The sequence below is a fragment of the Prionailurus bengalensis genome, chromosome X (genome assembly GCF_016509475.1).
Source record: "Prionailurus bengalensis isolate Pbe53 chromosome X, Fcat_Pben_1.1_paternal_pri, whole genome shotgun sequence".
Lineage (NCBI taxonomy): Eukaryota > Metazoa > Chordata > Mammalia > Carnivora > Felidae > Prionailurus > Prionailurus bengalensis.
The window spans coordinates 95,240,872-95,267,464 of NC_057361.1; the positions used below are offsets into that span (position 1 = coordinate 95,240,872).

The window sequence follows — 26,593 nt, forward strand, 5'->3', positions numbered from 1 at the left end:
CTGTGTCTCCCTCTCTCTCTGTTCCTCCCCTGCTCGCAATCTCTCTCTCTCTCTGTCTCTCAAAAATAAATATTTTTCAGAAAAAATTTAAAAAATGCTCCAAACCGTTTGCATACAAATCTCTCCATAATCTATCTTCTGCTGATCTCTTCAGATTCGTCTTTCAGTACCTCACCACATGAAGTGACTTGACCTTTTCAGAGTGTTGGGAGCACAGTGTCCCCTGTCAGGAAATACCCTTTCCACCCTTAGAATTATTCCCTATCTTTTCAAGTCTTAAATGAATTTTTCTGGATACCTTAGGTGATTTTCTTCTGTAGGTCTCACATATATTTTATAGATACCTGTATCCTCAGAGACTAATATAGTAAGGAACCCAGATATTTATATTGTGATTTCTGTGACAGCTTGAGCACGTTTTCAGCTCTCAAAATGTATTAATTTTATTTTTATTTCCTCTGAAGAACCAGTGACACCCCGGATTCTTCCCACACTTAAAAATAGTGTATACCGAGCAGTATTGAGGTGATAAGAAGAATAGTTACATTTTTTTTTCTTAAGACATGTCACGGCCACATCTTTTTTTTTTTTTAATTTTTTTTTCAACGTTTTATTTATTTTTGGGACAGAGAGAGACAGAGCATGAACGGGCAAGGGGCAGAGAGAGAGGGAGACACAGAATTGGAAATAGGCTCCAGGCTCTGAGCCATCAGCCCAGAGCCCGATGCGGGGCTCGAACCCACGGACCGGACCGCGAGATCGTGACCTGACGGAAGTCGGACACTTAACCGACTGCGCCACCCAGGCGCCCCTCACGGCCACATCTTTAGGGAAGTCATGAAAAGGTATGTGGTTGGGGCGCCTGGGTGGCGCAGTCGGTTGAGCGTCCGACTTCCGTCAGGTCACGATCTCGCGGCTCGTGAGTTCGAGCCCCGTGTGGGGTTCTGGGCTGATGGCTCGGAGTCTGGAGCCTGTTTCCGATTCTGTGTCTCCCTCTCTCTCTGCCCCTCCCCCGTTCATGCTCTGTCTCTCTCTGTCGCAAAAATAAATAAAAAACGTTGAAAAAAAAAAAAAAGGTATGTGGTACTGCAAGCCTGTGGATGGATCCTAACTGCTAAATTTGTGGTAGCTCTTCAGATTTGAGGGAAGCGGCGACCCTATCACGTCAAGAACATAACGTTTTCTTCACCAAGAATGCCAACAGCAAAGAGGACAAATGGGTTTTTCTGAGTTCTGAAAAGCGAAGGTCAAGGTGTCACAGAAGAAAAAGAGTTGTTCCTGACAGGACGGTGGACGCACAAGACAAGAGACGGTTCTTAGAAAGATCGGGAAAAAAAAAGCGAGGGTCTTTTTTTGTTGTTGTCGTTATGAGCCAAGATCCCGTCCAGAGATCTGTGGGGGAAGGCGTGGTAATTGCTAAGCTCCACCCCCTGAGCCTTAGCAACAGTGACGGAAAGGACTGTGATTGGGTGACAAGTTTCGCCAGAACCCTACGGAGCAGGGAGGGGGCGCACTCGCTACGTAAGACTAGCTGAGAGCCGTGTGCAGTTACGCTGTGAAGATGGCTTCGATTTTCAACCCAACGCTTTCTGGAATTGTGGTGGAAGAACCTGACAATGGGGGAAAGAGGGCTTTTCTTGCTTTAGGTATGTAGACCCCAGCCCCCAGCCCCAACTAGTCAGGGCTCACTGGTTTCGGACAGAAGACCTCGAGTGGTGGGCGCCATGAGGCACACGCCGCTGGGCGAGACGAGGCTAGTGCTCTGTGGGCCCTTCCGGGCCCCCAAGTGGGTAAAGCCCCATTCCGGGTCCCCAGTTGGGTAAAGCTCCGTTCCAGGCCCCCAAGTAAAGTACGTTGGGTCAAGCCCAGACCTTTCTGCTCCCATTTTATACAGAGCCAATAGGTGGGAAGTTGGCGGAAGCTGACAGAAATTGTGTGTGGCACGATTGCTGCAAAGGTTCAGGCTGAGGGAAATAAAAAAGCCAGCCGTCTCCATATATTTTGTTCTCTTAGGGGTGGATAGCTAGCTACCTGCCCACTTCGTATGTGGGGCCACATGCTCCTGGAAGTCCGAGAGCCTGTCGCAAATCACTGGGTTCTAGGGACTAGTTTTCGAAGAGTGATAATGGGCAGCAAGAAAAGGGGTGGTGTATTCGCTTGCTTGTTTCTTGCTTGTTTTTTGTTTCTTCGCTTGCACCTTTCCTCTCTATTGGCACCCTCGAACCTCCTAACCTCAGAACTCTTCACGCTTTGGAAATGGGGAAGGGGAGGGGGAGACGGGCGGACTTCGTAAATGAAGTTGGGAGAGCTGAGCAGGGACCGCTAAACTTAAAAATGGCGGCAGGTCGGGTGAGGTACGGGGATCGGGGGGCGGGGGGTGGGGATTAGGAGGAGGAAGGGGGGGGGAGGGGAAAGGGTGGGGAGGGGAGAGGTGGGGAAGGGGGAGGGGGGAATGGGTCAGGGGGAGGGGGAGGGGTGGGGGAAGGGGGGAGGTATGGGGGAGTGGTGGGGTGGGGGAAGGGGGAGGGTAGATGCAGCGCAGGGATTGCAGCGCGGGGGGGGGGGGGGGCGGGAGAAGCAGGGGAGGAGAGAGTGCCAAAAAAACGAGGTGGGTAAGGATAGGGAGGGCATGCCTTATTAGTAGAGGGGACAGCCATGCGCGTGGAGAAGAGCAGGAGAGGCGAATGTTAGACGTGGGAGGAGCAGAACACGTCGTGGGGGGGATTTAGAGATGAGTGGGGTAGAGGAGGAGAAAAGAGACCCAGGCTTCCAGAAAAAGAGAGGAAAGCGGAGCAAGGAAAGCGGGGGGACCTTAGTGGGGTGGGAGGAGTAAGAAAAGCCCACGTTAGAAGTGGGGTTGGAGCGAAGCAAAAGACCTTAGAAACGGAAGAAGTAGAGCAGGGATGGAAGATCCTAGAAGTGGGGGGCTGGGGCGCAGTGAGGGTGAAACTTTGAAATGGAAAGGCACAGCGCGGGGGAGAGGTGACCTTATTATAAGTGGGGAGGTAGGGGGGACTTCAGAAATGAGGAAGGAGCAGGGGTTCAGATCTAAAATCTGAGACCGGGAGCAGCTGTGAGGGCAATTGTTAGAAATGCCGAGAACGACAAACGATCAGTCAGGGAGGATCTTGTAAGTGGCAGGGAGCCGGCGGAGTAGACTTCTGAAATGAAAGAGGATTGTTTGCCTTTTTATTGGCGTAATAGTTTGGTTTTTTTTTTTTAACATATTGTGGCCACTAGACCCCTCTCAGGTATACAATTCATAAATATCTTCTCCTGTATTCTGGGTTGGCTTTTTACTTTCTTGATGGTGTCCTTTGAAGCACAAGAATTTTTACTTTGGATGAAGTCCAGTTTGTTTTTTTCTTTTGTGGTTCATGATTTGGTATCATAGATAAGAAATTATGACGATTTACCTCTAGGTTTTCCTCTAAGAGTTTTCCGGGTTGGTCTTTTACATTTACATCTTTGACCCATTTTGAGTTGCTTTTTTTGCAAATGGTTGAGCTAAGATCCAACTTCATTCTTTTGCATGTACAGGTCCTCTAACATCATTTGGTAAAAAAAAAAAGACTATTGTTTCCTCTATTGGATAGTCTTGGTAGAATTGCTTTCTTTTTTTTTTTTTTTAATTTTTTTAAAATGTTTATTTTTGAGACTGAGACAGCATGCGAGCAGGGGAGGGGCAGAGAGAGACACAGAACCTGAAACAGGCTCCAGGCTCTGAGTTGTCCAAACAGAACCCGATGCGGGGCTAGAACCAATGAACCGTAAGATCATGACCTGAGCTGCAGTCAGCTTAACTGACTGAGCCACCCAGGAGCCCCTAGAATTGCTTTCTTGATTTCATATTTGGAAAAAAAAATTCATATTTGAATAGTTCATTGCTGGTGTATAGAAATAGGGTTTACTTTTGTGTATGGATCTTCTGTTCCACACTTTTGCCAAGCTTGTTTATTGCCTCTAATTTGTGTGTGTGTGTGTGTGTGTGTGTGTGTGTGTGTATCTTTAAGATTTTCTTTATGTAAGATAATGACATCTGAGAATATAGATATTTCCACTTCTTTCCTTCAAATCTGGTTGCCTTTGATTTCTTTTTCTGGACTAATTCTCCTGGCTAGAATTGCCAATGAAATGTTAAATACATGTGCTAAGAGTGGACATTCTTGACTCGTTTCTGATCTTAGGGGGAAGGTTTTCAGTCTTTCACCGTCAATCATCATTTTAGCTGTGGGTTTTTCCTGGATGCTTTTTATAAGGTTGAGGAAATTTCCTATTCCCTGCCATCCCCCCATTACCCCTGAGGGGGAATGGCCCAGAATAGTACCTAAGACATTTTCTTGCTTTTTTTCCTTTAAAGTGTTTTTAACAATCTGTTTAATGATGGGTATCGGTAAGCTTTACTCTTCTAAGACGTAATCCGTGTGGATTCCAGACTGCAGAGTCTGGCTTCTTGCCCTCCGCCACAGGCTCCACTGTGAGTTCTGAAATATTTTGTGGCGTTAAAGTAACTTTTATTTATTTTATTTTTTGATGGGAGAGAGAGAGAGAGAAAGAATCGTTAGCAGGCTCCACACTGAGTGTGGAGTCTGATGTGGGGCTCGATCCCACCATGCTGGGACTGGGACCTGAGCCGAAATCAAGAGTTGGATGCTCAAGTGACTGAGCCACCCAGACATCCCTAAAATGACTGTTAAAAAAGAATACTGGGTCGCTGGGCAGGGCTGGGACTATGGTGAGACAAGTGAGGCCCTTGCCAAAGGTGCAAAATTTAGGGAGGCAATACAAATTTGACGATTGAGATGATATTTTTAATGAAATATTTTAAAAAATCAAATGGACAAACTTCAGCCCTCTGGCTGGTCGTGTATTTCTGTAAGGAAAGTAACTGGAATGAAGTAAGTGGGGCAAGGTTGCACCCACACGGTCTGATCTGGTTTCTGTTGTTGATATTTTATTCATCAGGGATTGTTCTTTTGTTGATTTAAAAAAAAACATTTTTGGGGCGCCTGGGTGGCGCAGTCGGTTAAGCGTCTGACTTCAGCCAGGTCACGATCTCGCGGTCCGGGAGTTCGAGCCCCGCGTTGGGCTCTGGGCTGATGATGGCTCGGAGCCTGGAGCCTGTGTCTCCCTCTCTCTCTGCCCCTCCCCCGTTCATGCTCTGTCTCTCTCGGTCCCAAAAATAAATAAACGTTGAAAAAAAAATTAAAAAAAAAAACAACATTTTTAAGATTTTATTTTTAAGTAATCTCTACACCCAGTGTGGGGCTCAAACTCACAACCCCGAGATCGAGAGTCGAATGTTTTACCAACTGAGCTCTCCCACCCCCGCCCGCATTAATTTTTATTTTTAAAAATATTGTGTTATAAATACTGAAGGTTTTTTTTTTTTTTTTTTTTGGAGCGTCCTAAACATTACGCGTGAGGTGAGTGCTTCATTTGCCTTAGCCTAGGCTCTGCCCTGTCACCCGGAGCCTGAATGGGGAGGAAATTCCAGAGCCAAGGAGAATCAATAGCACTGAAATCAAACCTAATGCTTCCTGTGCTTTTTTCGCTGTTGATTTCGCTGTCTTATACTCTTAAACGTTGGTTCCCCAGATCCGTATTTATACCATTTCAGACAGACGGGGAACAGGCAAAACTGGTTAGTCATGAAAGGCCCTTCCAGTTCAAAGCCAAGAAAAATACATCACGAGGGAGCAAATACATGTTGCTTCTATGAGTTGACGAGAGATCCATACTTTTCTAGTACATTTCCCCATGATTTTATTAAGGTGAAAATGTTACTCTTAACAATGCATACTTGTCTTTGGATAGCTGCACATGTATCTTAGAAAAGCAATTTGGGGGCACCTGAGTGGCTCACTCGGTTAAGCTGCGGACTCTCGTGTTCAGCTCAGGTCACGGGCTCACGGTTCGTGAGATCGAGCCCCACACAGGGCTCCCAGCTGACAGTGCACGGAAACTGCTACTGATTGTCTCTCTCGTTCACTCTCTGTCCCTCCCCTGCTCGCACTTACTGTCTCTCAAAATAAATAAATTAAAAAAAGAAAAATTTTATGTTACTTATATCATTCACATATTATATATAATTTTATATTATCTGTATCATGTATACTGAATGCAAGATTACTACTTTCATTGTAAGAAGATGTGATAAAATAGGACAAGGCTGTACAAATTTATTTTTGTCCTTGTCCCAGTAAACATTTTCAGAACGTATTATAGTGTTTTCTTAGAAATAAAAGGCAGGGCGCCCGGGTATCTCAGTCGGTTGGGCGTCCATCTTCAGCTCAGGTCATGGTCTCACGGTCTGTGAGTTCGAGCCCCGCGTCGGGCCCTGTGCTGACAGCCCGGAGCCTGCTTCGGATTCTGTGTCCCCCTCTCTCTCTGCCCCTCCCCTGCGTGTGCTGTGTCTCCCTCTGTCTTTCGAAAATGAATAAACATTTAAAAAAAAATTAAGAAATAAAAGGCAAAAATATGGGGCGCCTGGCTGGCTCAGGTCACGCAAAAATATGACCAGAATTGGAACTGGCCACAGCGCTGCTCGGTCTACAGGAGACTAAGGCAAAAGTACTGTAGTGTCAGAGAAAAACCACTACTTTCTGCTTGCTAGATGCATTGGGTCCCAGATCCATAAACGTTTATAAAGCATCCATTCTGTATTGAGCCCTGGGCTGGGCACTGGGTACCCTGACGAACAGTGGCCTCCTCTCGAGTGGCTCATGATTCAGTTGCAGCGACAGCTAAGTACAGATGTGCAGTTCTGTGTTGCGTTCAGTGTTCTGGAAGCATATACAAAGTCCGTCAGAAATGGAGGGGAACCTAAGTCACGTGTTTTGAGGTTTCTAGTATTTTAAGTATTTAAAAAATGACAGGACAGTGTCTACAAAAACCAGAGTACATTTTAAATGTTCACAAAGAGTAAAATAGTGATTTCAACACGTTCTAAAATACAAAGGAATATAATTATGCTTTTTAGGGGCACCGGGTTGTAGGACCTGACATACATGAGACACTCAACAAATGCTTGTTCAGTTTTTAAGATACTAAAATTTTTTTTTTATTCATTATTTTTGAGAGAGAGAGAGAGAGAGAGTGTCAAGGCACAGGAGCGGGGAGAGGGAGACACAGAATCTGAAACAGGCTCCAGGCTCCAAGCTGTCAGCACAGAGATAGACGCGGGGCTCGAACCCACAGACCGCGACCCGAGCCGAAGTCGGATGCTCAACTGACTGAGCCACCCAGGCGCCCCAAGACATTTTCTGCCTTGTTTAATCCTTCTGTGACTCTAAGACCGAGCTTGCCATTAGTTTTGGTGACTGGGAGGTCAGGAAAAATTAAGTCACTGAGAATTGTCCAGGAAAAATTAAGTCACTGAGAATTGTCCAGGAGTGCCACTAGGCAGACTGGCCCCGGAGCACTCTCTCGTGTCATTGTGAAACGTACCTCTGACTCAGGAAGGAGCTTGCTCTTCCCTTTCTCCTCTCTGAAGTTTTGCTCTCCTGTTTAGGAAGTCACCCATTGCACTGGGTCCCTGAGAGCTGGGTAGCAGCCATTTTAGGGCTGATGAGGGCGAGAGGTTGGAGATGAAAAACTCTTCCTGCGGTGTCCTCTAAGATGTTTTGATTCGTGCACTCGCTTACTCTGTAATGAGAAAAAAACTCTGCCCAGAGATCTGTACAGACTTTAAATGTAGAATACAGGGGAAAGAACGGAGGGGAAAAAAAAGAAGAAGGTAAGAGAATGCAGAAGGAATACAAGGAACCGAAAATTAAAGGCTATGTCTTTGCGAGACGTTAACAACCATTGGTTCCTGACAGGCAGACAGAACCAGGGCTTAAAACCCGTTTGTCAAGAAATGATACTCGATCGTTGAGTTTTTTTTTTTTTAATGTTTATTCATTTTTGAAAGACAGACAGAGACAGAGCACAAGCAGGGGTGGGGTGGAGAGACGGGCGGGGGCGACACAGAATCTAAAGCAGGTTCCAGGCTCTGAGCTGTCAGCACAGAGCCTGACATGGGGCTCGAACCCAGGACCGCGAGATCATGACCTGAACTGAAGTCAGACGCTCAATCAGCTGAGCCACCCAGGCGCCCCAAGAGTCAGACATTTAACCGACTGAGGCACCCAGGTGCCCCAGCTTGTGCCCATTTCCAAAGATAACTTGACCTAAGTAAGCTTGCATCCATTGATAGAACATCCAACTTTTAAATCTTCCCATCGCAGATATCAGGAGAGAGATTTTAAGGCAGGTTGTATGTGTCTCTCATCCTTCAAATCGTGCCATGTAAGTGCTGTCTATCTGAGAGCGTTAAGAACATGCCTGACTACAAGGTAAAGTCTGATTGCTCCCTGCTATTTATGCTAATCCTGGTTCCTTGCCTCTTTGGTGTTTCCTGTGAACGTCCATCACTATTATTTCCTTTCTTACAAGTCACAAAAATGAATGTAACTAATTGTCTAGCACTGACATTTAATCAGGAATGACTCTACTGCTCTGTGTTTCTCTCAAGCTAAAACAACACTTGGTAAAATCATTCATTTAAATGATTTCCCCTTTAGGCTACGTCACTGTGAAGGAATTTTATTTTGGCATAAATGATGTTACTGTAAATCTGTTTAACGGGAATCTTTCTCTTTGTTGTTTCAGGAAACTGACTCTAAAATGTCTGCGTTGTTTGATCTTTGTTATGGTTTTACAAGTTCCGTATTATACAGGTGTCATGTTTTAGGGCTTCCAGTTTTTACAGTGTTCTAACGTATGATGAGGTAGAATATAGATTATTCACTTGAGACACGTTGTACTTCGGCTTTTTCTACTGTCTTCATTTTTTTTTGTATTTTCTAACACAGATGACACTATAACGCTTAATAAGGTAGAAGATGTAAACAGTGAATCAAGCAAGAAAGGGAAAGAGAGCGATGAGAAAAGGAGCCCAACTTCAAGACAGCCATCAAATGCTCGTAGATGTCCCCAGCAGAAAGGTAAAAGTTTACTAAAACTCAAAACATTGTGAAGAGTCTGAAATATTTGTGAATAACTAGGTAAGCCAATTCACAAGCTTGGGACGTATTCTAAAATTGCCTTATGCTGCTAGTTTGATTTTTCTTGAAAATAATAGGCATGTTGGTTCGGTAAGAATGTATGCCATGACAAATGAAAACAAAATTTTAATTCCTATGTGTTACTTCCTTAAGGGAGAGCACGAGGAGAATAAGAAATATTTTGCGCCAGTTCACAAGCCTGGCTTGTTGGTCCCGTTCTGCTTTGGGGAGGTAACACAGGAGGCATAAAGGCATGGTTAGTAACCTGAGCACCATGGCATCCAGATTTTGAAAAAAATGAACGCTCGTACAGCAGAGTACAGAAGAGCATGAAAAAAGTCTTCTTTTTGTATTGCCAATCCCATCGGTTAGTGCAGTGTGCATATTTTAATAAGAACGTGCTGCAGATTGCCATTGTAGAGAAGTCTGTTCAGCGGTTACGGATCTCCATGGTTTAGTCAGCAGCCTGGAACCATCCTGACAGTGTGCATGCTCTAAGCCCCCACCAGTTCCTACCCAGCGTCATTACGGTCCTTGTCTGAAACTTTCAGTGGCTTAATGGGTTCTGAGAAAAGGAGGGATGGTGGTTATTACAGGAACCAATCTGCTAAGAATGGGGAGGTAGCCCATTCTCCTGTTTCTAACTAAATGTAAAATTGATCTTTGTGAGCCTTTTGGAGATCCATATTCTTTGTTTCTGCACCTGTCTTTACACCCAAAGCACAGCAGACAACTGAGGCGAATATTCGTATGGTTAATACAAAGCAGATAGTTTTTTTTCCATCTCTCCTTCTTCTAGTTAGGGTATTCTTGCAGTTAATTTCAGATACCATGCCCCAACTTTGTTGTCATATGAAAACAAATTTGAGGTATTGCATACAACGAAGACTAGTATATTAAGATACGCAAATAGGAACAGTAGGGCAAAGACTGTTCTAGAATTCAGTGAGACTCTCAGATGATATCACACTAATGAAATGTCACGTTTTGCAAAACCCAGGGCATAGCCTTGAAACAGTGAGATTGCAGATAATACTTCTGAACAGTATGTTGAATTTACTGACTGAAAATACAGAAAATAATCATTTTTCAAGGACTCTCACAATTCACAAACAACGTTGACGAAGGAAATCAAGATGAAAAAACCTTGCCAAGAATCTTCTGAGTTCAAGTCTGAACAAAGCACTTCAAACGAGCAGCCTGTAGATAATCAGGTAAATGTAAATGCTGAGAATTAACCAATATAAACGGTCCTAAATTTAATATCATTCTTAATATTAAAGATTATTTTCAGTTCCATTGAGAGCAGAGATTGTTTCATAGTACTCCCTCATGGCGCCTTGAACATAATTGAAACCCAATATTTGTTCATTGATTTTTGTCCTCCGTAACTTTTAATAAACACTTAATTTTTGCTATTTTCAGTCATTGCGAGAAATTTTGAATTTACAAAACGCCAAAGTAGATGATTGGTTTTGTGACTTGTCTTGCATAATCATTCTCATTTTTGCCCTCATCTAGAGTCTTTGATCTTTGGGTATAGTATAAAACAGCTTTAGTAGACTTGTGAATGAATCATAAAAACTAGAAGTCGGGCACCTGGCCTGGGTGGTTCAGTAGGTTAAGCGTCCGACTTCGGCTGAGTTTGTGAGTTTGAGCCCCACATCAAGCTCTCTCCTGCCAGCGCAGAACCCCATTCGGATCCTGTCTCCCTCTGTCTCTTCCCCTCCCCAGCTCATGCATGCTCTCGCTCTCTCTTTTTGTCGAAAATAAATAAAAACCTGAAAAGAAATGAAAAACTCTACTTACAAAAAAAAAAAAAAAAAAACCGAGAAGTCAGATGATACAGGATATGAAATACACTCTGGGTCCAACTGGTGGGGCATACTATAGTTGTACAAATTCATCACCTCTGAACTTGTGTAAGTGAGCCAGTCACTGGACAAGAGTTTGCGAGATCCTCATCTCCAGATTCATAAGCTAACATTCATGCCACTCTTTCGGCTGGGCCTCTAGGCAGATTCTTCTTAAGGCATTATGTGGCCATTTAGTAAAAAGCATGGTGGTTCTGGGAAATTAAACCATTTTGGGTCAGATTACATAAACACCAGTCTTTTCCTTTTTTGGAGGGCATCATGTTGCATTTTCAAATAAAGGGTTAATTTAAATTGATTTAGCAAATACTGATTAAATGTCCACCCTGTGCAGGTGCTATGCAAGATATTAGAGCAAGCCTGCTTCAAATATTATATGTGGGGATAGGAGAAAAAGATAAAAGAATTTAGTGCCAGGCAAGTTGCAATATATGTTCTAATGTGTACGTTGTATATTGTGATCATTCTAATTGGGAGGACTTGAGACAGTTTGGTTTAACAAGTGACCTATAAATCTGTAGGGTGAGGAGTTTTTTCATAACGTTTGGAAAGAAGGATATGAGTTTATATCTGCTAATGTCTGAGGTGCATAAATGAACTGAGAATTATTGTAAAACAGTATTTACTTCTTTTTTTAATGTTTATTTATTTTTGAGAGAGAAAGAGACAGAGTGTGAGCAGGGGCGGGGGAGGGGCAGAGAGAGAGGGAGCCAGAACTTGAAGCAGGCTCCAGGCTCCGAGCTGTCAGCACAGAGCCCGACTTGGGGCTCAGATTCATGAACCATGAGATCATGACCTGAGCCGAAGTCGAACGCTTAACCGACTGAGCCACGAAGGCGCCCCCCACCCTGCCTTTTTTTTTTTTTTAATTTTAATACCAGTATAGTTAACAACGGTGTTATATTAATTTCAGGTGCAGAATATAGTGATCCAAAAATTCTCAGTATTTTCAAATTTAAAGCCTGTTTTTTAATGCTTATTTATTTACTTTTGAAAGGGAGAGAGAGAGAGAGACAGAGAGGCAGAGAGAGAGGGAGACAGAGAGGCAGAGAGAGAGGGAGACAGAGAATCCCAAGCAGGTTCCGCACTGTCAGCACAGAGCCAGATGCGGGGCTCGGACTCACAAACCGTGAAATCGTGACTTGAGCTGAAATCAAGAGTCTGACGCCCAACCGAGTCCCCCAAGTGCCCCTAAGGCACCTTTCTATCTCTCATACTTTTGAGACTTTTGAGACCGTCATTATAGCAGAACTCACCAGAAAAAAAAAGTACTCTGAGGTCAAGAAATATATTAAAATTTAAGCACGATTATTTCACCGATTAATTGAATAACAATTATAGTTTTCAATCATGTGTTGAAATTCTAATAACCTGGTTTTATACCGCACAAGATTTAGTCTCGATACCAGTGGAATACAATTGTATGTATTCTGCAGAATTTTTGTTGATAGTACCTGTTGTTTATAAGAAAACGAACGTGCGTTTCATTTTTGAAGGGGGGAAATTTGTCATAGCCAAGTGGATGAAAACATTTCTAAAAATCGTGCAGGCTCCTTTGGAAGTATTTGCTGCATGTGGGTCTTTAGGAGATGGGTCTCAATCCTTCCTGCCGTCTCTATGCTGCCAACACTAATCGCTTAGAAAAGGGAAGAGGTACCTCTGCATTTTACCCAGTCTCCTTCTGTTTTATGGTAGAAAGGCTGGAGAGTAAGTATGGTTTTGTGCTTTCGCAGAGTAACAAATTTGTCTTTTTTTTTTTCCTTTTTTAAGTGAGAGTGAAGAGCTGTTTTTTAAAATTGTTATGTTGATTTAGTTTTTAAGGGAGGGAGAGCAAGCCAGGTAGAGGCAGAGAAAGAGAAAGAGAAATTCCAAGCAAGCTCCGCACCGTCAGCGCACAGCCCGATATGGGGCTTGAACTCAAGAACCGTGAGCTCGTGATCTGAGCTGAAACCCAAGAGTCAGACACTTCACCGACTGGAGCCACCTGGGGTCCCCTGTCATATTTTTCATTTTACTTAAGTTTTATGTGAATAATATTCTTTATATCAGTACTTTCCTGTCTTTTAACAGCTGCTCTCAGCTTCCGCTCGTGTTCTGTTAGAAAGTCATAATGGCGCATCTAGGGCATGTTTTGTTTGCCAGGCAATATTTCCTAGTGGAAAGCTTGATTTCTCAGCGCGGTCCATATGGTTTCATCCTCTTGCATTTATATAACATCGTAGAGATTTGTGAAAGGTTTCATTATTTCCACGTGGCTGGTTCATTCTGCTGCCCTTTTGTTTTAAAAATGGAAAAGGCAGAAAGGCTGACTTGTTGCCAGGCCAATTCATTTATGGAACGGTATTAAGTCAACCTTCTGCTTTCTTTGTTGCTACCTTTCCCCTCACGTATTTGTCTTTCTCTCTAGAAGTAAGTATTAATTTATGTTGAAGAGAGAGTTTCTTTTTCATGAGCCCAAGCAAGTGAGGAATAAATAGAACGATTTTGAATACTTTCCTTTGGTTCGAGGGATTTGTCCTACAAAATATTAAATATTCTGTCTCTCTTCAGCTGTAAAGTCACAGAATCTGTTTCTTTACATAAAACACCTTGGAATATATCCAGATTTGCAAAGTAACAAATTTTCTATATGTAAAACATTTTTTTTTTGTTTGTTTGTTTTGAGAGAGAGAGAGAGAGCGAGCACGGGAGAGGGGCAGAGGGAGAGGCAGAGAGAGAATCCCAAGCAGGCTCCACGTTCAGTGCAGAGCCTGATGCAGGGCTCGATCTCACGATAGTGAGAGCATTTCCTGAGCTGAAATCAAGAGTTGGACACTTAACTGACTGAACCACCCAGGCGCCCCTATATTTAAAACATTTTATTCGACTTTTATATTTTTATTAAAAATACTTATTTATTTTTGAGACACAGTGAGAGAGACAAAGTGTGAGCGGCAGAGGGGCAGAGAGAGAAGGAGACGCAGAATCCGAAGCAGGGCCCAGGCTCTGAGCTGTCAGCACAGAGCCTCACGTGGGGCTCGAACTCACAAACCATGAGATTGTGACCTGAAGTTAGATGCTTAACCAACTGAGCTACCCAGGTGTCCCTAATTCTATTAAACTTTTATACGCGTGATATTCTTTGTGCCAGTGACATGGGCTCTGAGTTTTCTCTGCAAATTAGTTCTGAAAACTGTTTATAAAAGTAGGAGCACTGAAATTCTTAAAAAAAAAAAAAAATTGTCCGTAGAAATGGCTTTGACAAAACAGTATTATGTTTGTCTTGCAAAATTGTGATTTTTTGCAGGAGAAGTGCAATGACAATTCCAGCTCCCAAACAGAGAGGAGTGGGAGCCTGTCGGAAGAGAGTCAGCAACAATTGGAAACATCTCCAGGCCAATCGTCAGAAAACCAAGATCATTCAGAAAGATCTCAAAGCCAGTCGGAGAGTTCTTGTGATCAGTCAGAGAGTTCTCCTGGCCAGTCGGAGAGATCTCGTGGCCAGTCAGAGAGTTCTGATGAGCAATCTGAGACATCGTGTGACCAGTCAGAGAGATCTTGGGCCCAAACAGAAAGATCTCGTGGCCAATTAGAGAAAGCTCGTGATCAGCCAGAGACATCTTGTGCCCGATCAGAGAGAGCTCACGACCAGCCAGAGAGATCTCATGCCCGATTAGAGAGCGCTCATGACAAGCCAGAGAGATCTCATGCCCAAATAAAAAGATCTCATGGCTACCCAGAAAGATCTCCTAGCCGATCAAAGAGATCTCGTGGCCACACTGAGAGATATCATGGTCACTCAGAGAGGTCTCGTGATCATTCAGAGAGATCTCATATCCCATCAGGGAGATCTCATTTCTCATCAGGGAGATCTCCTGTCCCATCCAGGAGATATCCTGTCTCCTCAGGGAGATATGTCCCATCAGGGAGATCTCCTGTCCCATCAGGGAGATCTCCTGTCCCATCAGGGAGATCTCCTGTCCCATCAGGGAGATACCATTTCCCATCAGGAAGATCTCCTTTCCCGTCAGGGAGATCTCCTGTCCCATCAGAGAGATCTCCTGTCCCATCAGGGAGATACCATTTCCCATCAGGAAGATCTCCTTTCCCGTCAGGGAGATCCTATTTCCCGTCAAGGAGATCTCCTTTCCTGTCAGGGAGATCTTATTTCCCGTCAAGGAGATCTCCTGTCCCGTCAGAGAGATCTCCTTTCCCATCAAGGAGATCTCCTTTCCTGTCAGGGAGATCTTATTTCCCATCGGGAAGATCTCCTGTCTCATCAGGGAGCTATTTCCCATCAGGGAGATCTCCTGTTTGGTCAGGGGGATCTGTCTCATCAGGGACATCTCCTTTCCTGTCAGGGAGATCTTATTTCCCGTCAAGGAGATCTCCTGTCCCGTCAGGGAGATTTCATTTCCCATCAGGGAGATCTCCTGTCCCATCAGAGAGATCTTATTTCTCCTCAGAGAGATCTCATCTCCTACCAGGGAGATATCATGGCCAATCAGGGAGATATCGAAGATACTCACCAGTAGAAAGATTCAAAACATCACCCAAATTTGAGTCTGAATTTGACAGGTAAAGACATAATAAATATTTAATCGTTAGTATAATGTGTAGAGTAATATGGAAATGTACTTTATATATCTATATTTTAACGGGTGAATATGTTTTTGTAATAGATGTTGCATTGGGACTAAGGTATTAATAGAATGGAGGTAACGTATACATGGCATCAATATTCTTTCAACTTGCTCATCTCTAGTATCATCCAGATTCCCAATGTGCCCTCATTAACTTGTTTCATCTAGGTGGGCTTTCCCTGGCAGAGCCCCATGTACTCAGCCCTTCCTACTGAGCCTTCCCAACAATCAAAATACATTGACTTGGTGTCCCATTCCCTTTGAAACTGTCCGGTTTCTAGGCTAGCTAATGTAACAACAGACTATGCTACATTGATAATATAATCTCTGATAATGAATTTCTATCTTTCCTTCTCTGTCTCCTTCTCGAAAAGTCTTCAGAGAGTCCTCGGCATACAAATGATAGGCGTGTCTTTGGGTAGCTGAAGTTTTCTGCTTTTCTTGAATCAGACCATAGGAGAGGATGCTGTTCTGTGCATAGATGCAACACTCACCTTCTGAATACATTTAGAATAGATCATGTGCATTTACTTGCCTCATACAACGGATAGGTTAGGTCTGTCTGCCCTAGCAAAAAAAAAAAAAAAAGAGAGAGAGAGAGAGAAATTTAATAGTATTGCAAATTATTTGAGTTTTAAAAACGACAAGACGCTTGTAGTATGATTAGGTAATTGAGTAAAAGTTTGTTTTCAGTTCAAACTTCTCAGTGATTGCCTTCAGCTTTCATTGCCCATAAATGTCTAGTCAGATATTTTAGCACATATTAACAACTGCACAGAATTGCTAGTTTCAGCTACATTTTCCCCCCAAAACGTAGGGATAGGTTATTGTGTATATAGACAATGACTGATGTAGGCACTATTTTAATGCTAACGGCCTCATCCTACTTACATTAACAGTACACGAATAATTTGCTATAAAAATTAAAATACGCTTCACATTGATGGTAGGCAATTAATATTTCTGCGCGTCTTCAAGATTTTTATGTTTTGCTTTATTTTATATGGTCATTTTTGTCTGTCAAGTGGCATAATACTTCCACCGAGGTGCTGCAGTTCCATTTACGATGACATTATTTCTGTCACTGTCCATTTTAAAATTTAATGCACAATTCTGTTCAGTTGTTTCTCCTTTATTTTCTGTTATTACAATTTCTTGTATTCTCAGCACAAATAAGAGTATTTGCTTGGTTAACATTAAAGTTATCAAATGCAGAACTGTTATAAAAGAACGTATAAAGTACAGAAAATTCGTGTACTCTTATAATTGATCCCTTGGAGATTAATTCTTCAACTCCATCATCTTCCATTCTAATACTATACATGAGTTGACCAGTTAGGTGTAATAATACTCTTCAGACCTGGAGTTGGCTTCTGCACCAAGTATGAAATGAAGACTTTAGTAATTTCATGCCCTCACGTGAAATTTTCCCCTCAGGCCAACTTCACCAGAAGATAAAGACAAACCAGAAGTGTTTAGTACACTCCTGCCTTAAATACGTCACCAACGTACAAGCCCAGTGTGGTTTGGATAAAAGGTAGTTGTGCAAATCTCTGGAATAAAGAATGAGAGCCTATTCAGAATATTATTTATTTATGGAGACTCGCAATAACGAGTTTCAATTCTGAAAAAACCAATATGATTCTCAAAAACTCTAAACAGAATTTATCGTAAGCAGGATGTGGGTTTGGATTTGTGACACTCCAAAAATACCAGATTTCAGCTTTCAGTACTTTTCTGATGTGGTTAATTATATCCATAGACAGATGCCTTCTTTCTTGGCTGAAGTGATACGTAAATAGAGAAGCGTGCAGAACAAAAACTGTCTTTTGTACCCTCCACTAAGTAATTTCCATGAAGCGAATGGCAGAGTGCACCTATCTTTACATGAGCTGGGCTGTCCACCTGATGAAAGCTTTTCTAAATACAGATAACAGCTTCAGAGGATATGAGCCTTTTAGTTTCAGAGTGCTTGCCATTTAAACTCCAACTACAGAGTGATCACTGACATCTTATTACGACTCCACCATTCCAAGTCATTCTTGAAACAGATTCAAACCTGATGATGATTGACAGATCAGATCTTTGAGTCTAAAATCCCTAACTTACTATGCATCACTCTGAAAAACAGAAGTCTTTTCAGACTAATTACTTGATTTCCCGATTTTTGTTCCCAGATTCTTCACTATTCCCTAGCCTCGTTTGTTACTCAATTGTTAGTATTTTTCTTACTTCTTGGAAGATGATGCCAGTGAGAATCTGGTCCGTGAGTTTTAAGGAAACGGCCCTTCTTGGAGTGAGTAGAGACAACATAAGAATATGAAAACATGGCTTTATGTCCCAATTCTGTCACTAAGGGCATTGGGCAAATTACTTAATATTTCTGGATCTCAGTTCCCTAATCAGTGCAAGGAGAAATTTGGGCTACGTGCCTCAAGGTCTAGACCAACTGGAAACATCTTACAAGTTTATGAATTTTGGGTTTTTTATTTAAAAAAATTGTAAAAAGCCACATAAAATGACCATCTTCATCATTTTCGGGTTTACGCTTCAGTGATGTTAAGTATGTTCACAGTGCTGTGAAACAGACCTATAGAACGTCTTCGTCTCACAAAACTGAAAGTCTATACCTGTTAATAACTTCCCATTTTCCTTTCTGTTTCTGTGAATTTGACTACTCTAGATCCTTCCTGTAAGTGGAATCATGTAGTGTTCCTTTTTGTTTTTGTTTTTGTGAGTGGCTTATTTCACTTAGCATAATATTCTCAAGGTTCATCTATGTTTGTAGCCTGTGACAGGATTTCCTTCCTTTCGAAAGCTGAACGATATTCCATTGTGTGTATATACTTTATTTATCTATTGATGGACATTTGGGTTGCTTCTATTTCTTCAAATACCCTCTCTGCTCCTCCGTCCCCTTCGGAGATTCCCATGATGCATGTATTGGCCTGCTTGATAATATACCATAAATCCCTTAGGCTCTCTTCATTTTTCTTTGTTCATTTTTATTCTGGCTTCTCCAACTCAGTGATTTCAAATGACCTTGAAATGATTTCAAATGACCTCTTCAAGTTTGCTGATTCTTTTTTCTGCCTAATCCAATCTTCTGTCGAACCCCTCTAATGAATTTTTCGTTTCAGCTATTGTATTTTTCAGCTCCAGAGTTTATTTCGTTCTTTTTTTATAGGTTCTATCTCCTTGCTGATAATCCTATTTTGTTCACGCATCATCTTCCTGATTTCCTCTGGTTGTGTATCTGTGTTCTCTTTTAGCTCGTTGAGCATCTTTATGATCATTATTTTCAATTCTTTGTCAGGTAGCTCATAGATCTGCATTCCTTTAAGGTTGATTTCTGTAGCTGTATTTTGGTTGATTGGACCAAGTCTCTGATTCTTTGTGCGTCTTATAATTTTTGCCGGGATTTGCGCATTTGAAAAAACAAACACTTTTCCCAGTCTTTACGTTCTGGCTTCGCGCAGGGGAAATCTACTGTCTGGGGAGTTCTAGCACCTCTCAAACCTTTTATAACCTCTTGTTCCCCTTGGCAGCTGCCTGCAGAACTGCAGCTCTGATATGCTGCTTGCCTCTGTTTTCAGTAGCTTCCAAACTCTGGCCTTGGTCTCATTAATGCTCTGAGTCTGGTGAAACAAAAAAACTAGCCCCTCAGGCAGCCCCCAGAGAAACCAGAACATTGGATACATGGTCTCCTCTTTAGTTTCCATCCCAAGGGTGGAGCCCTAGTCCAGGGGTTTCCTCGCGGTTGCTCTATGCTCATTGCATAGGGGGAGGGACAAAAATAGGTGCAGTAAACGCGGGGAACATTCCTCCCCCATTCACTGGAATCCCTTCTTGGTTTTACAATAGCCAGAGTGCTGTAGTTTCTCAGCTGGTCCCTGGAGTTCTTACAGAGGTAGTCTAGTCTATATGTTGGTTTTATTTATTGATTTTTTACTAAAAAAATTTTTTTGTTAACGTTTATTTTTGAGAGGGAGAGAGACAGAGTGTGAGTGGGGGAAGGACAGAGAGAGAGGGAGACACAGAATCCGAAGCAGGCTCCGGGCTCCACTCCGAGCTGTCAGCGTAGAGCCTGACGCAGGGCTTGAACTCATGAATTTTGAGATCATGACCTGAGCTGAAGTCGGATGCTTAACCGACTGCGCCACCCAGGCGCCCCTATATGTTATTTTTAATAGAGTGTGTATCTTAGGCAAAAAGGGGCCTATAGCTTCCTAGTCTGCTGTTGTCTTCCTCAGCTTGGGCTGCCATGACAAAATACCACAGATTGGGTACTCTAAACAACAGAAATCTATTTCTCACAGTTCTGGAGCCTGGAAGTCTGACATCAGGGTGCCAGCATGGTTGGGTTCTGGTGAGAGCTCTCTTCCTGTCTAGCCACCTTGTCTCTGTGTTCTAACATGGTGGAGAGAGAGCAAACTCTGGGCTCTTCCTCTTCTTATAAGGACACAAAATCCCATCATGGGGACCCCATCCTCATGACCTCACCTGAGCCTAATTACTTCCCAAAAGACCCCTCCTCCAGGTACTGTCGCATTGGGGGTTAGGTCTTTAGCGTATGAATTTCGAGGAAACAAAACACTGAGTCTGTAAATGCTGTCTTGCTGACGTTACTCTGAAATAAAAATTTAAATAGAAATATTCAATTGCCTGGTTAACTTCTGATCTTTGCTATGCATGCGGTGAATAAAAATGCACCGCTAAGCTGAAAATCACTTAGCGAAACACTATTCTGTATTCTAATCGCATCTAGCATTCGGTCTTCAATCAGATGTTTAAATATGTATAATAAAACAATATTGCTTGAAGACATAACATTTTACATAATTTCACTCAGTATAAAAGGTTGTTGTTTTAAAATATCACCGTTTATGATTTGTGTCAGGTTTTTAACAATGAAAAGAAGGCGTGAACACTTCCAGAAACAGGTGTATCGAAGACATGATCAAATGAACAGGAATCGAAGGGTAAGTATCAGCCTTTGCGATTTTATAGCACAGATTCTATGTAGATTTTCTTATGCCGTTTTCATTTGAACCGGCTTTCTTTTTTGTAGCCATTTTTCTTCTAGTAGTTAGTCTTGGCATCTGCTTATATTGATGATTACTTTATTTAGTTAGTATTTAGTTATTTATTTTACTCTTTATTAATTTTATTTTTTTAACTTATATCCAAATTAGTTAGCATACAGTGCAACAGTGATTTCAGGAGTAGATTCCTTAATGCCCCTTAGCCATGTAGCCCATCCCCCCTCCCACCACCCCTCCAGGAACCCTCAGTTTGTTCTCCATATTTAGGAGTCTCTTCTGTTTTGTCCCCCTCCCTGTTTTTGTATTGTTTTTGTTCCCCTTCCCTTATGTTCATCTGTTCTCTGTCTTGAAGTCCTCATATGAGTGAAGTCATGCGATATTTTTCTTTCCCTGACTGACTAGATGATTACTGTAATATGTGGTAAAACCTGTCTACCAACATCAGTGTAGGAAGAAACCTTGTATGTCAACCGTGTCTGCATGTTTCCAGCCTTGCAGTACAGGTGCTTGCAAAAGGTTCCCCCTTCCCTTCCGTTACCCGCATTTCTACCTTATATTATTTAATTTAGCTTCGAAGCGGGCATTAGACAAAAATGAGTTGGGTTACAAATGAAACTTACTCGTAGTATTTATTTATTTATTTTTAAGTAGGCTCCACACCCAACGTGGGACTTGAATTCATGACCCTGAGATCAAGAGTCACATGCTCCACTGAACTGAGCTACCCAGACACCCCAGTAGCATACGTTACCTTAAACATTCTTTTACAGTCCTTGAATCCCCAGGGCATCGTCTTTATTTTATTACTTACTTACTTATTGGAGTGCTGTGAGTAACAGTTGCAAGAAATGCTGTATATTGACTGAGCCAATTAAACCTATTTTGCTGGAAACGTCCATCTTTATTACAGAGCTCACGTGTTTGACCTAAGTATTTATTTATTTATTTATTTTCAACATTTATTTATTTTTGGGACAGAGAGAGACAGAGCATGAACGGGGGAGGGGCAGAGAGAGAGGGAGACACAGAATCGGAAACAGGCTCCAGGCTCCGAGCCATCAGCCCAGAGCCTGACGCGGGGCTCGAACTCCCGGACGTAAAAATTCCCCTTGAGAATATAGGGGCAAATATGAATATTTTTAAAATAGGACCAAAATCTCTAACAGGCTTCCACATGGATACAGCTACAACCTCGTAAGTGTTTCTGTTTGCCCATTCATTTCTTGAATCTGACCTGAGTTCCTACCTTTCTAACGAATTTTGCTGTCAAAAGATTTTTAGTACTTCTTTGTTGTCAAATTCAATGTCCCCTTCTTGGTCCTTTCTTTCTCTTTGTAGTATTTCATTTCTTTATTTGACACTTTTGAGCTCTCATTACATTTCAGAAATGTGCTATGTACTTGAGAAAGAAAGAAAGAAAATGAAGGAAACAAAGGGAGAAAAGAGAGAAGGAAGGAGGGAAGAGAGAGAAGGAAAGAGTGAGGGAGGGAGAGAGACAGACACACACAGAGACAGAGACAGAGAAGCATAGCAAAAATACTTAGAGGTGGGCGCAAGGTACAAACCAGCTAAGGAAATTATAGGAGGGGAGAGAGTGTTTGAGTTGAATCCTAAAGGCTGAGTAAAAGTAAGCAAAGCAGAAATGATGGGAAAGGCATTCCGATCAGAGGAAACAACATGATTAAAGTTACAGAAGTGGGGCACCTGGATGGCTCAGTCGGTGGAGTGTCTGACTCTTGATTTCGGCTCAGGTCATGTTCCCAGTGTGGGGCTCAGGTTGTGGGATTGAGCCCCACATCTGGCTCTACGCTGAGCATGGAACCTAGTTGGGATTCTCTCTCTGCCTCTCTCCCCAGTCCCCTAGAAAAAAAATTAATGGTACAGAAGTGAAAGAAAGCACGGCATGTTTGGTGAACTGCAATTAGCTTGGTTTGACCAGACTGCAGTAGTTTTCTAACTCTGTACTGCAGAGGTCTAGGGGTTTTGAAGAGGTGCCTTAGGGGCCAACGAAGGCACTTTTTGCTTTTCAGGATTTTGCATATTGGGATACCAAATTAAGATTTTGTTAGAACTAGGTTTTCTACCACTTTATTTTTTTTGTTTTTAAAGATTATTTTTTAATCGTTATTGATTTTTGAGAGAGACAGAGCGAGAGCGGGGCAGGGGCAGAGGGAGAGAGAGAGGGAGACACAGAATCTGAAGCAGGCTCCAGGCTCCGAGCTGTCCGCACAGAGCCCGACGCAGGGCTCGAACTCACGGACCGCGAGATCATGACCTGAGCCGAAGTCGGCCGCTTAACGGACTGAGCCACCCCAGGCACCCGGGTTTTCTACCACTTTGAAACGTTAGTTTGAAAAATCACTGAGCTGAAGTGGAAAGTGTGTGGGCAGAGCTGTTGAGAGGTGAGCGTGAAGAGGTAGGCTGTCAGGAGCCAGATCACCGAGGGCCTGCGTGCCACGCTGGAGTATGGATTTTATATCGAGGGCAGTGTAGAAGTATGTATGGAAAGACCTTAAGGAAGGAACTGGCATTGATCAATTTATTTTCAGAAATAATCACATTTAGCTCAAATCCCTTTTTTACAATAGTTTCAAGTTCTAATTCCTGTTCCTTTCCCCCCATTTCCTCCTATTCTTCTGTCTTCTACTTTGGCTTCTCTATACCTAGTTAAGCTCCGGACTAATCTGCTGTGATTGCGACTGGTTTGCATATAAACCATAGCTTCATTCTCGAGGCATCCTTATCCTTCTTTAGTTCTTGGCAAAGACCCCATTAACTGGCGTTGCTGGTAGAACATGGGTGAGCCTATGTGAGACTCTGTTTAACTCCTGGAGTCATTGCCATTAGACACGCATCCGTATCGAATTCAGGGCTGTCTTCCCTGGCATATTTACGTGTAAACACTAATATGTGCTTCCAACCTAAACACGAACTTTCCGATAAGAGGATATTTGATCTGTACCCATTAACTTTGAAGAATAACTACATGTGTGATGGTGCTTTAAAAAAAAAAAGTTTTTATTTATTTTTGAGAGAGAAAGAGAGCAAGCAAGGGAAGGGCAGAGAGACAGGGGGACCGAGGATCTGAAGCGGGCTCTGCGCTGACAGCAGAGATCCTGATGTGTGGCTCGAACTCACGAACCATGAGATCACGACCCAAGCCAAAGTCAGATGCTTAACTGACTGAACCATGCAGGAGCCCCTGTTATGGTGCTTTTATAGTCTACTGGCTCGATGGGCTTTTTGGCTGCTATTATATTGTTTGTAAGGCTGTTAGTACCAAATCTGCTTGCGAACTGTAATTGTGGTTACAATTTGATATAAAAACAGTTGGATCACGAAACACCGGTTACATATAAGCGGCTGCACTGAAACCAGTTCAGTTATGGAGTGATCTGGACCAATTCATGTTTGAATGGAATGTTTTCATCATGCTTTGGTTTGTTTCATTGACCGCATGTAGGTGTAAACTATGTTGTCACTTACAAAGTAATTACACGGATAAGGGATTTAAGGTAACTATTGGAAAAAATCCTAACTTACACATGAAATGTCTGACCGGGATACAGGTAAGACTTTCTAAAATTATTAGGATGATACAATTCTCCATCTCAGCTGTTTTTTGTTCTTTTGTTTGTTTCAGAAGTAGAATTTAGCGATTCATCACTTACATATAACATCGAGTGCTCATCCCAACAAGTGCCCTTCTTAAATGCCCACCACCCATTTAGCCCATCCCCCCACCCACCTTCCCTCCAGCAACCCTCAGTTCTCTGTATTTAAGAGCCTTTTATGGTTTGCCTCCCTCTGTGTTTTATCTTATTTTTCCTTCCCTTCCTCTACGTTCATCTGTTGTGTTTCTCAAATTCCACATAAGAGTGAAATCATATGATATTTGTCTTTCTTTGACTGACTTATTTCACTTGGAACACTCCTGTTAATTCCACGTTGTTGCAGATGGCAAGAGTTCATTCTTTTTCATCGCCAAGTAGTATTCCATTGTATGTATGTATGTATGTATGTATACGTACATATATATATGTGTGTGTGTATATATGTATATTTTTTTCTTTAGCCATTCATCAGTCGATGGACATTTGGGCTCTTTCCACAATTTGGATATTGTTGATAGTGCTGCTATATACGGGATATATATGCCCCTTCAAATCGGCATTTTTATATCCTTTGGATAGATACCTAGTAGTGCAATTGCTGGGTCATAGGGAAGTTCTATTTTTAATTTTTTAAGGAGCCCCCATATTGTTTTTCAGAGTGGCTGCACCACTTTGCATTCCCACCAGCAGGGCAAAAGAGTTCCTCTTTCTCTGCATCCTTGCCAACATCTGTTGTTTCCTGAGTCGTTAGTTCGCCATTCTGACAGGTGTGAGGTGGTATCTCATTGTGGTTTTGATTTGTATTTCCCTGATGATGAGTGATGTTGAGCATCTTTTCCTGTCTGTTAGCCATCTGGATGTCTTCTTTGGAGAAGTGTCTGTCTGGGTCTTTTGCCCATTTCTTCACTGGATTATTTGTTTTTTGGGTGTTGAGTTTGGTAAGTTCTTTATAGATTTTGGATACAAACCCTTTATCTGATATGTCATTTGCAAATATCTTCTCCCATTCCATTGGTTGCCTTTTAGTTTTGTTGATTGTTTCCTTCACTGTGCAGAAGTTTTTATCTTGATGCGGTCCCAGTAGCTCATTTTTGCTTTCATTTCCCTTGCCTCCAGAGACATGTCAAGTAAGAAGTTGCTGTGGCCAAGGTCAGAGAGGTTGCTGCCTGTTTTCTCCTGTAGGTTTTAGGTCTTACATCCGTATTGAGTTTATTTTTGCGTATGGTTTAAGAAAGTGGTACCTGTTCATTCTTCTGCATCTCACTATCCAGTGTTCCCAGCACCATTTGCTGAAGAGACGGGGTTTTTTCTGTTGGATACTCTTTCCTGCTTTGTGGAAGATTAGTTGGCCATATATTTGTGGGTCCATTTCTGGGTTCTCTCTTCTACTCCATTGATCTATGTGTCTGTCTTTGTGCCCGTTCCATACTGTCTTGATGATTACAACTTTGTGATACAGCTTGAAGTCCGGAATTGTGATGCCTCCAGCTTTGGTTTTCTTATTTGGGATTGCTTTGGCTGTTCGGGGTCTTTTCTGGTTCCATACAAATTTTAGGACTGTTCTAGCTCTGTGAAGAATGCTGTTGGTATTTTGATTGGGATTGCATTGAATGTGTAGATTGCTTTGGGTAGTATCGACATTTTAACAATATTTATTCTTCTGATCCATGAGCATGGGATGTTTTTTCATTTCTTTGTGTCTCCTTCAATTTCTTTCATAAGCTTTCTATAGTTTTCAGTGTACAGATATTTTACCTCTCTGGTTAGGTTTACTCCTAAGTAGCTTTTGGTTTTGGGTGCAATTGTAAATGGAATCGATTCCTTGATGTCTCTTTCTGCTGCTTCATTATCGGTGTATAGGAATGCAGCTGATCTCTGTACATTGATTTTATATCCTGTGACTGCTGAATTCATGTATCAGTTCTACCAGTTTTTTGGTGGAGTCTTTCGGGTTTTCCATGTGAGAGTGTCATGTCATCTGTGAAGAGTGAAAGTTCGATTTCTTTCTTCCCGATTTGGATGTCTTTTATTTCTTTTTGTTGTCTGATTGCTGAGGCTAGGACTTCCAACACTGTGTTGAATAACAGTGGTGAGAGTGGACATTCCTGTCATGTTCCTGATCTTACAGGGAAAGTTCTCAGTTTTTCCCCATTGGGGATGATATTAGTTATGGGCCTCTCATATATGACTTTGGTGATGTTGAGGCATGTTCCTTCTATCCCTACTTCCTTGAGGGTTTTTATCAAGAAAGGATGCCTTATTTTGTCAAATGCTTCTTTCCACACCTATTAAAAGGATCATATGGTTATCTTTTCTTTTATTAATGTGGTATATTGGGTTGATTGATTTGCAAATATTGGACCAGCCCTGCAGCCCGGGAATAAATCC

At 42.3% G+C, this 26,593-nt stretch overlaps 1 protein-coding gene across 2 annotated transcripts in view; it reads left to right on the forward strand.

Moving 5' to 3' along the window:
* Positions 1-1,523: 1,523 nt before the first annotated feature.
* Positions 1,524-26,593, forward strand: part of LUZP4 (leucine zipper protein 4) — a 31,320-nt gene continuing 6,250 nt past the window's right edge. For both annotated transcript variants that reach the window (XM_043570373.1, XM_043570374.1), the window contains exons 1-5: positions 1,524-1,646; positions 8,859-8,990; positions 10,145-10,264; positions 14,211-15,481; positions 20,447-20,528. In XM_043570373.1, coding sequence (XP_043426308.1) covers positions 8,928-8,990; positions 10,145-10,264; positions 14,211-15,481; positions 20,447-20,528 — 1,536 coding nt within the window. In that variant the 5' untranslated portion in view covers positions 1,524-1,646; positions 8,859-8,927. The remainder of the gene's footprint in view (positions 1,647-8,858; positions 8,991-10,144; positions 10,265-14,210; positions 15,482-20,446; positions 20,529-26,593) is intronic.